Genomic DNA, 10,957 nt, shown 5'->3' with positions numbered 1-10,957 from the left:
TTGGTTAACTCCCACATGCGCCCAGACTGGAGGTTGAACCTATGACCTTTGGTGTATGAGATGATGCTCCAACCAACTGAGCCACCCTGCCAGGACTAATATGTACATCTTATGGGAAGCATTTCCAGAGGCAGTAGTTTGCTCTTCTTCCTTTCTGAGGGCTGGAATGTAGACATGATGGCTGGATTTGGAGCAGCTGCCTTGGACCTTGAGGTAGAAACTGATGAGGAAGGCAGAGTAACTATAGAAGGAGCATGGAATTGGCTTACTAGATAGGTCTATGTGAAAGAAGTGAACTTCTGTTTAAACCGCAATTAGCTTTTCAGTCTCTGGCAGCCAAAATTAATCTTACATTATTCATATGCAGGTGGGAAATGAGATTCTGTTGTCAGTAGCAATGGAAGGGCCTGTAGATGACCTCCCAGTCCCTATAATAGTTGCGAATCTATCAGCAGCAGTTCCTGCTTAGGTTCCCATTTCTGTGGTTCAGGGAATGTCGGTTCCTGCCTTCCTTGCCTCCACTTTTCCTTTCAAACCTTGACATTTATTTTCCCATGTGAAAATGCTCCCACCTGGCCAGGTCCCTCCACTCTTCCCCCACCACCATTATCAAGCGGTTCCTCCTGTAGGCTTTGACCTAAAGAGTGGGCACTTGACATATACCATAGGCCAGGGCTCTGTGGGCAGATTTCTGCATGCTGTGTGTTCCTATGGGCTGTTGTGTGAGTGCGTGTGTGCTGTGTGTGCCTGGGACTGCGTCTAGTGTCAGCATATTTAACGGCCAGTAGGAGTGGACATTGACCAAAAGAAAGCTGAGTCTGGAGTCATCCTGCTGTGGGTGGGCAGGGTGCAGGAGGGGGCCATCAAGGGCTTGGGACAACACCTGTTTCAACTGTTACACACCTATTTCAATATTTTAACGAGCAGTTCTGTTGTACTGTGTGCATGCATCACTTGGATATCAGCCGTGGTTGTGTGTATGTGTGTGTGTGTGTGTGTGTGTGTGTGAGAGAGAGAGAGAGAGAGAACTTGGGGTGCTAGGTTAGCCAGAGAGAAAGCCATGAGGGGTTGTGGGACCCTCACAAAGCCTTCTGACGCTGGGCCAAGCACCCTGGCAGTGGCAGAAGGTACAGATCTCACCTAGGTTCTTGACCTCAGTCACACAAGAGCACTGGGCAGAGAGAGTCCTAAGACCAGGGGCTGGCCTCTTAGAACCCTGACCTCAGAAAGGAAAAAAATACCTGGGATCTCTAGGGGGACGTGTGACAGAGTTGAGCACTGGAGTGACGGAGAGGATATTAATTCAGAGTAAGGAGGATGGGGCCAGTTCCAACATACCGCCTCCACAACCACCTCCCCAGAGTCCCCAAAGATACTGGCCCACTTGACCGGGTTGGGCTGGATCTTTTATTTCATGTCACATCCTTTCCACTCCCACCACTGTTCTCCAGCCTGAAGCTTCATGGCTTAGGTTCCTGTGGGATCAGCATTTGCCATCCTTCATGATCTGGATGTCCTGTTTGGTTTTTCTAGAATCACAGGAGACAGGAATGAGGCCACCTCCTCGGGAACTGTAATGTACCCTTCAGGGACCTTGGCACAGTCCATCCAAACACCCTGCTGAGCCCTCCCCACCCACTCAGTGTATGGTGCAAGGCAGACCCCAGGGGTGCCTGGGCACATCTTTTTACAGCTTTTCCCTCTTGCACACCCTCCCCTGGGAGATTTCAGCTTGCTAGGGTTTGCAGCATTTGCTGGCTGCAAATCTATTACTGGCCCAGACTTCGGTCCTAAACTCCAGCCACATCTCCACTGGGACGTCCCAGAGGCTCAGCTGTCCACAGACATCGCCATCCCACCAACCTGCTACGCCCCCTCATCCTGACATATGGCACCACCAACCGCCCCAACCTACAAGTCAAAAACCAGCATTTTCTAAGTTAGGCCTGTCCTGCTGCTCTCCTGCATGTCTGTCTAGAGCATTGTAGCTTCCAAAGGCTTTCTTCTCTTCCATGATCTCACTTAGCTTTGGCCTGCTCAAGGGTCTTTTTTACTGAAGACGTGAGAGCAAAAGGGTGATCAGATATATCAAGGTCATGTTTTTGTCCTGCCTACCTCTCTACACTCGTTTCTTGCTTTTCCCCTATTATCCTTTTAAAAAAATATCCTATTAAACTTTATACTCCAGCATATCTGACTTGTATTTCCTCATATACAAACTTTCTCTTCTAGAACTTTTCAAACTCATTTCTCCACTTGGATTTACCTTCCCTTATTTCTTCATTTTCCTAGCTGATTCTCCTCCTTCGGAGCTGGGAAGTGTTCCCTGCCCTTGCCCTGTACCCACAAAACCCAGTGCACACCCATCTGATACTGCAGCATGCTAGGCTGCAGTTGGCTACCCATCACCTTGGCTCCCACCTTAGACCAACTGTATGCCCCAGGAGGCCAGTCATGCTGTCGAGCTTATTATGTATCCCTAGTGCCTAGCACATAGTAGGCGCTCAATAAATAATTGTTGGCTGGATGAATAAATGAACAAATGAGGTCACTTAGTCAGTTGGGTCAGAACAAGGAAAAGAACCCAGGGTTCTTGCACTCACTTCCAACCCCCCACAAGCTGAGCCTTCTGCTTAAAACCATGTGTGTGAACTACACTTGTGCCCATTCTCTTAGGGGCAAATACTGAGGATTCTACTCAGGTCAAGTGTGTGTGAAGGAGGAAGCAGGTCAAGTTTTGTTCCTTTCAGACATGTAGGTCGCAGAGATGGGACCCACACAAGCAAGCACAGGGAAAGTGGGGAGTGAACTTACATCCGGACTAAGCAAAGCTGGCATTCATTGTCATACGTGATCCTGTCAGTGCCGCAGACCGGGTTGAGTGTCTGGGGACATTTTGGAGATTCCTTCATATGATCACAGATGGGCTGTGAAAGAGCAGACGGGAGGGAGGGCACAGGGATTCAGAGGCAGTGAGCAGGAACCCAGGGGCTCTGTTTGGAGCCGGAGGGGCCTCTAGCAGGAGTCAGATTCAAGAAGGCCCCAGTGGGGATCCAGTGAGCATGAAACCAACCACTCAGGGCCCCTTGGCGTGATTGCTTGTGTGTGCACCTTTAATCGTGTGTGGCTGTGGCTATGTGTACATCAGTGTGTACCTGTGCCTGTATTTATGTGTGTGGAGTGAGTATGTGCCCTCCAGATCCTGGGGATGTGTTCACATACTCCTCAGGGGAGCTCACTGGAACCTCTGCTGCTGGCTCCTTTGCGGACCCCAGGAGATAGAATCACCCATCGTTCCCAGGAGGCCCCTCCTCCCCTGGGGCTCCTGAGCTCACCTTAGCCTGCAAGACCTATCTGGTCCCTGGTGTGGGAAGGCTGGAGAAAAAGACAGGGCTTGGGACTTCACTGAGGCTCAGTCTGAAAGGGTTTCAGGCATTAAACAAGTGGGGCTGGATTCTTATGGGTGACAGTGAAGATGCCGAGGCTGCTGGATGGGAAGCCTCTCATTATCTATGTGAGGGGAGGGTTGAGGGTCTCAAGGAGGCCAACACCACTGCCTTGGGATCACTGGGAACATCAGGCCCATGGCCAAGGTGGGATCAGGGTTCAAGGACAACTTGGTGTCTATGCATCAGAGCCAAGGGATAGATGATGGGGTGTGGTTGGGGGAGGCTGGCATCCCCACAGGGCCATTCAGTGTGCCAGGGTCACCTCTTTGGCCTGAACCCTGCGGCCTGTCGGTCTACACCATACAAAGCAGAGAGTGCACCTGATCCTGCTGCGCCTGGGCAGAGGGATCTCACTGCTGGCAGGGGCCTTGGAGATCAGATCGGGGCAGATCTCTCGAGGGCTTTGATGCCTGGTTTGGGGCTTTGTCGAAGGGGCTGGACCTGCTCAGCCTGGAAGGGCTGACCTGGGGAACATACAGGCTCAGGAGACCATCCTGGTCACCAAGGAGCCATGGGGGTTATCTGAGCAGGGGTGTAAAAGAAAAAACGCTAGTTTTCTAGCGTGGATGGGAGGGCTCCCCTCTGCAGAGGAAGGGCCAGAACTGCAAGCAGCTGCCTTACCATTCTGGAGAAGACAAGCTCTTCTGCCGACACTGGCACTTCTGAAAGGCAAAACAGCAAGAATTAGGGGATATCAACTCTAGGCCCCAGGTCTAAGCATCTGAGGACCTGTTCAGATGCACTTCTTCCAAGGACCTGTTCCAGCCACTATCCAATCTCAAATTCTTCGAGGAAAGGTAGTAAGTAACCAGGCAATGGGGCTCCCCAGAAAGCTGATGTGACCTGGGGTTACATGAACAGAGATGGGAAGTCCAGAATTAGGAACAGTCCAGCCTGTTCCTTAGTCAAATTCCAGTGAAATTGCGTCCCATGTAATAATAAAAATAACAGTTCGTTTGCATGTGTCAAGCATGGAGAATACATGATCTTACTGCTCTTCACACCTCTCTCACTAGTATGCAATGGGGAGGAAGGGGGCTGGCGGTGGATGCTGTGGTTGGCCACCTAGATCCCACCCGCAGGGCTGAGGCAACCATTTCCTCAGCTGCCAAGAGCATTGGTCACTCATAGGAAGACCCTCCCTAGGAATTACCTTCAGGGAATGGAGTTTCCTCACTCAAGGTCACGTCCCCTACCCAGGTACAATGCCCGAACCCCTCATCTCTGTTCAGAACCATGCTGAAGGGCCTCCCCAGCTCCAAAGTTCCCTGCAGGATCATTAGAGGCCTCTGTTGCACTGCATTGCAGTCAATTTCCCTCTTCCCTCATGGGCGTTACCCCCATGGGTACTCCCCTATAAACTGCATGCAGATCTGAGTCTGTTTCCTGGGGAGCTCAACTAACCTATAAGGGAGGTTCAGAGGTAAAGTAACGCAGTTTTGTTAAGGTGCAGAGCTGGGATTTGCACACAGGTCTGTCACTCCCCAACCTGGCTCTTTCCACACACATGGGTGTGCCCCATGGCCCCTCAAGTTCTGGATGAATTGCTTACAGGACCCGAGCAAATGTTGCTGTGACTGGCCAGTATGATGGGTGGATGAGGGGGCAGGAGCCATGTCGTAACCCCACAGGTGGAAGGAAAGGTGTCTATGTAAACTGGAGAAGGGCAGGATGCTTCCTCAAATTTCTAGGGACTGTCTTGAGGCCAAGGGAGAGATGAGCTCTTCTCAGCCTCCTAGGATAGAGCCCATCCATACAAGGAGGATTCAGGGAGGCAGGTGGGGTTCCAGAATGTTCTGTCAATGACAGCTATGCCTCAGTGAAGGAGGCCATCTGGAAGTGGGGAGTTCTCCATCACTAGAGGTGTACAAAGCCCTGTGGTTTCACCTTCTCTTGGGAATGCTCTTACAAGAGGTTTCCAAGGCAGAGAGGGGAAAGGGAGTTGAGACTAAGTAACCTGTGGTATGTTCTTCAAGCCTGCTTTGGGGCATCTAAGTGCAAGTCTAGCCTTGTCTCCACACTACCCCAAGACCCTTCCAGATCGTAATTGCCAAAACTAGAAATGATCAAATGTCCTTTGAGAGGAGAATGGATAAACTATGATACACACATACAGTGGGATACAACTTAGCAATAAAAATGAGCAAACAACTGAATCCCCAAAACATGCTGAGCCAAAGAAGCCAAATACAAAAGACTACATACTGTGTGGATGGGGCACCTTGGGCCAAGGTCAACAGCAGCCTAAAGGTAAAGGAAACTTTGACATTCTAGAATAATCTATGGTAAAATAAAGAACAGTGGTTGTTGCCTCTAGGGATAGGGTGGGGTTGGGGATTGACTGATGTGGAAATTTCTCTTTTATTTTTTTTGACAGATAGAAATTTCCTGTATATTGATAGGGGTCTGGGTTATACAGTTACATGCAGTGTCAAAAATCATTGAATAATAATCTCCTGGGCAGGACAGGCTGTGTTAGCTGGCTTGAGAGTCTCAGATGTAATATCAGCCTACCCCTACCGGCTCTGTGGTTCTGTGGGGGCAGGGCTCAGCAAAGGGACAATGGCCTCTGCTCGCCTTGATGCCAGACACTTCAGTTCCTCCCAGTATATTACTGGTGCCTTTCAAGCTGCTGTCCCCATGCTGGAGCTCAGAGGGAGTGAGTCTGACAGAGATGGGTGAGGAACGGAGTCGGAGCTCACAGGAAGACATGCCCTTCAAAGGCACCTGTCTTTCTTGATTCTGCTTCTTGAACAAGCCTGGCACTGCCTCACAGACCTTCCTCAGAGCCACTATCAGAAAAGCAAGCTTCTTGAGGCTGGACTCAGAAAAAAAGAAAAAGAAATAAAAGAAAACAAATCATGGAATAAAATTAATTGAGAGGTAAAAATTGTGCATTTCATGGTAACTGTTACGGGACAAAAAAATGCATTAAAAACTATGAAGCCCTTCCATGGCTGCCTGTCATGGTCACTAAGCTCCTTCCTTTCATGCTTAGCACACTGCAGGAGCTGCTGCCACGCTTCATCCCGGGCTCACTTCGCAGTCCCCCCACTCCCTGTCCCTGCACCCCAGCTATGCCTCTCAGCCTGCTCATCCTGGGACAGGCTCTACTTTGGCTCCTGTTGTTCCCTCTGCCCGAAATGTCCTTATTCCCCTTCTCCTCCTATTGACTCATACATAGCCTTTTTTCAAGGCTCAGATGTACGTTCCAGAGAAGCCTTCCCTCATGTCCCCCAGAGTGTCCTGAGCAGGCCTGGATTCAGGCGTCTGTTTAGTTTGTTTGGGCTGCTCTGGCAAAAACACCACATACTAGGTGGCTTGTAAAAAACAAACACTGGGGAGCATTTGAGACCTTGCTCCCCAGCCTATGTTGTCAGTTTGGCTCAAATACATTGATTAACAAATTTTTTTTAATTAACAATAAAAAAGCAAACATTTCTCACAGTGCTGGAGGCAGGAAGTTCAAGATCATGGCACCAGCAGATTTGGTGCCTGGTAAGGGCCCTCTCCCTGGTTCATAGCCCGTGGCTTTTGACTGTGTTCTCAGTAGTGGAATGATCTAGGGAGCCCTCGGGAGTCTCTTATTTTAGAAGGGTACTAATCTGATTCAGAAGAGCTCCGACCACAGGACCTACCTTCTAATACTGTCACCTTGGGGGTTAGCACTTCAGCATATGAATTTGGGGTGGGGGGCACAAACATTCAGACCATATCAGCTTCTTCCACGCCACTATGTGCTGTCCCAGTGGGCCATTCCTGCCATCCTATGGGCCTGAGCTCCTTGGGGCTCCCTTGTCTTCACCTCCATGTGGCAATGCCCCCACATGGCAATGCCGAGTACATTGTGGGGAAGACGTCAGAACCCTGTGGTATTAAGAGTTTCTTCCTGGAGGATGTGGGAAGGAGTTGTATTTACCCCCAGGCTGCCCTTGACCTCTGCCCAAGGTATCCCCTCCTCACTCAGTCATGGCAGGAATCTGAAAGGGTCTTCAGGGCAGGCCTCCTCAGTGTTCCCTGCAGGAGAAGTCCTCAGGGAAAGGAAGCCAGGCTGGGAGTAAGCAGGCTGTGCTGGGCCAGAGGCCCAGACCCATTCTCTGAGGTCCCAGCCTCTGAGTCTGTGTCCCCAGCTGGGAAATGGGATTGGGACTAGCCATGAGGTCAATGGCCTTGATGTCCTGCCAGGCCTTGTCCTGTAACATCATAGCTTTGTCCAGGTGGGTCTTAAGTAGTCTCTCTGTTTCCCCCTTTACTCTGTTCTCAGCAATAACCAGAGCTATCCTTTTACCATATAACTTCACTCAAAACCCTTCAGTGACTCCCATTTCACTCAGAGGAAAAGCCAATTCACATTGGCCTTCAAGGCTGTACCCACTGTAATTGCTGGTTGCCTCTATTATCTCCCCTCCCATCACGCTGAACCCTGCCTCTCACTCCCCAGCAACTGGCTTCCTTGCTGGACCTCAAGCACTCCAGGCATGCTACCTCATGGCCTTTGTACTGCCTGTTTCCTCTGTCTGGAACCTTCTTCTTCCAGATATTCACATGGCACACTCCCTCACCTCCTTCAAACTTGGTTCAAACATTAGCCTCTGAGGGAAAACTCTGCTGATTTACCATTACAACCCCCTCCCAGTCTCCATCACCCTGCTCAATGTTTTTTCCCTTAGCTTGTATCACCTTCTAACATACTGTTTAACAGTATGTTAGACCTATATTACACCTATCTTGTTTATTGTCTATTCCCCCCACCATCACCCCACTGGATTTAAGCTCCATCATGGAAGTCCATTCTTTGTTTTGCTCACCGATCTGTCTTAAAGGCCCAGAGCAATGCCTTATACTCAGCAGGTGTGGGGATGCTGAGGTGACCAGGCCCTGAGGAGGCCCCACTCCAGCTGCACGTGTTCAATCCAGGGCAAATGCCCCTGGGAACAGGGCTCCCATGCACTCACATGGCTGCTGTAAGTCCCGCAGCACTAGCCTGCCAGAGTAGTTGAAAGCTCAGAGGACCTAGGCCAGGCTTCTTTCAAGACCCTCCACCCTGCAGCCAGCAGACTTTCCTATCATCTTAGAGATGATAGGCCTGCTCCTTTCTGCCTCCCTGATCTCTAGCCCAGTAGTTGCTCAGTGCAGCCTTGAACTAGAACAACCTCCTACTTTACAGCTGGAGAAATGTAGGCCCAAGAGGGGAAAGGATTTTTGTAATTCTTGGCCAGAGTCAGGAATTGAACCTAGATTTCCTTTCTCCTAGTCCAGGGCTTTCCCCACCCATGGTGGAGGGGTGAAGAAAGAAGTCATATGCAGAAAACTGAGGACTCAGGGTACCCTAAGCCCAGCCTCTGCCCCTACTGCCAGCTCACCTACCAATATGCCAAGCCACAGAATGCTAGCTCTGCCAACTCACCCCTGTCCACAATGAGGAGGGTAGCCAAGGTTAGGGCAACCATGCACAGACGGACGGCCATGCTGCTCCTGAGCTGTCCTGGGCTCAGCTAGCTGCAGCCTGGGCCAGGGGGAGAATGGAGGCCTATTTATAGTGCTGATCCCTACCCTTATCTTATCTGGGACCAGATGGCGAGGCCAGGAGCATCGCCCAGAGGTAATCTCTGCACCCTGGCATCTGGAGGGAGCTTTCTCTCTGGGCAGAGATGCTGTGCTGTGGTGGGGTGGGACTATGGGGCTGGCAGATTTTCAAAGTGAGGAGGTGTTTGAACAATTGGCAAAGCTAATGCCAGTCTGAGGGCTGGAGCAAGAGGGAGAGGGAAATTGAAGTAGAAACAGAAAAACAGAAACCAAGTCAGAAGACAGAGAGAAAGAGAGAAAAGGCAGATCAGAAAGACAGAAAAAAAAAAAAAAGCAGCAACTGAAAGGTGGCAGGAGGCAGAGGAAAGGGGCTGCAGTGATGAAGTCCTTTCCTTGTGCCTCGCCCAACCCATTCTGTGACCTCAGAAAAGCTACTTTTTAAACTGGGCCTCAGGGTATCCAGGCAGAAAATGGGGGTGAAAATTCTGGCCCTGTCTGCCTCGTAGTGCTGCTGGGAGGATGAGAGTGGTGACTGTAGATGGGAAAATAGTTTGCAGAGTATGAAATGAGGTATAGAGGTAAACAGAAATGTTTTATTTCTTTTTGCTTTTCTCCCTTTTTTCATCATGAGGAAGGCACAACTGATAGAGGGGGAAAGGGCAACATAAAACATATTATAAGGAAAATGTCCTCATGATTTGCACACACTGTTTGTCCATTTGCATTTTAATGGACTAAATGCAAAAGAAGATTTTTCTTTTGAAGAAGAATCAATATCTAAAACTATACCATATTTATGTAATATATATGAATGAACTATTTGGTTGTCTGCTTTCAAAGAATTTCTGATTTATTAAAAGAGTAACAAAATTAGAGCCCTGGCTGGCATAGCTCAGTGGATTGAGCTCAGTGGATTGAGCTCGGGCTGCGAACCAAAGTGTTGCAGGTTCGATCCCAGTCAGGGCACATACCTGGGTTGCAGGCCATGACCCCCAGCAAACGCACATTGATGTTTCTCTCTCTCTTTCTCTTTCTCCAACCCTTCCCTCTCTAAAAATAAATAAATAAAATCTTTAAAAAAAAGAGTAACAAAATTAGATTTACATGTGTATTTCTCTAATTCATTTAGATCAGTGATTATCAGCTCCATTTGCAGATTTCACTTCCCAGGGAAGAATTTAGAACTACAGTAGCAGCGTTTCTCTCAAAAATATTTGAATAAAAATGTCAGTGTTTTTTTTAATCTTTTTATTAGCTGTGGTTGGGTAGCTCACTTGGTTAGAGCATCGTCCCAATGTGTCAAGGTTGGGAGCTAAATCCGTCATCGTCATCGTCATCAGGACACATCCAAGAATCAACCAGTGAATTTGTGAATAAGAATAACAAATTGATGTCTCTCTTGTCTCTCTCTCCCTTTTCCTCTGTCTCTCCCCACTTCTCTCTTTCTAAAGTCAATAATTAAAACAATAAAATAAAACCTTTTTATTTAGAAAGATTTCAAGCTTACAAATAAGTTGTGAGAATAGTTAAATGAGTCAATGGAAAGGATTCTTATTCAAGAATACCCCCTTTGGGAGCGCATCCCCCCGCCCCCACCAGCCAGGCATTCACCCCTGCACACCAATAGAGGCCCCAGGTCTGCAGCCCAGCCCAGCCCAGCCGGAGGTCCATGACTCAGCTTCGAGATCCTCCTGCCCCTCAGGAGCCTACATGGCCATCAGATGCCTCAGAGGCAGGTGGCAGCTGTCTTCCCATTAGTAGCCAGGCATAGCAAATATTTAATGATAATTTCCTGTCCTAAAGCAAGAACATTATCTGATAAAGAGAAGGGAACTTGAAAGGTCATCATGGTCCTGTCTCCTGTCTTTTACTCAGGTCTTCCTCTAGAGGCCCCACCAGGAAGTCACTCATCCTCCAGCCACGAGGAGCTCCCTACCTGCCAGTTGCATTGTTGGATGGCTTTGAACACAAGAGGTTGGCTT

General features: G+C 49.2%; 1 protein-coding gene across 1 annotated transcript; it reads right to left on the bottom strand.

The window, feature by feature from the left end:
• Positions 1-1,393: 1,393 nt before the first annotated feature.
• On the bottom strand, positions 1,394-8,973 carry SPINK4 (serine peptidase inhibitor Kazal type 4). Its single transcript, XM_045840038.1, has 4 exons — positions 8,857-8,973; positions 4,071-4,111; positions 2,815-2,927; positions 1,394-1,529 (listed from the first exon to the last, which is right to left on the bottom strand). Exons 1-4 carry the CDS (start codon positions 8,915-8,917, stop codon positions 1,484-1,486), a joined length of 261 nt encoding a protein of 86 aa, XP_045695994.1. The 5' UTR covers positions 8,918-8,973; the 3' UTR covers positions 1,394-1,483.
• Positions 8,974-10,957: the final 1,984 nt, after the last annotated feature.

Source organism: Phyllostomus hastatus, unplaced genomic scaffold (genome assembly GCF_019186645.2).
Source record: "Phyllostomus hastatus isolate PE091 unplaced genomic scaffold, TTU_PhHast_1.1 phas_contig_34, whole genome shotgun sequence".
Classification (NCBI taxonomy): domain Eukaryota; kingdom Metazoa; phylum Chordata; class Mammalia; order Chiroptera; family Phyllostomidae; genus Phyllostomus; species Phyllostomus hastatus.
Note: the sequence above shows the minus strand (reverse complement) of the source record. Positions and strands in the feature narration are given on the sequence as shown.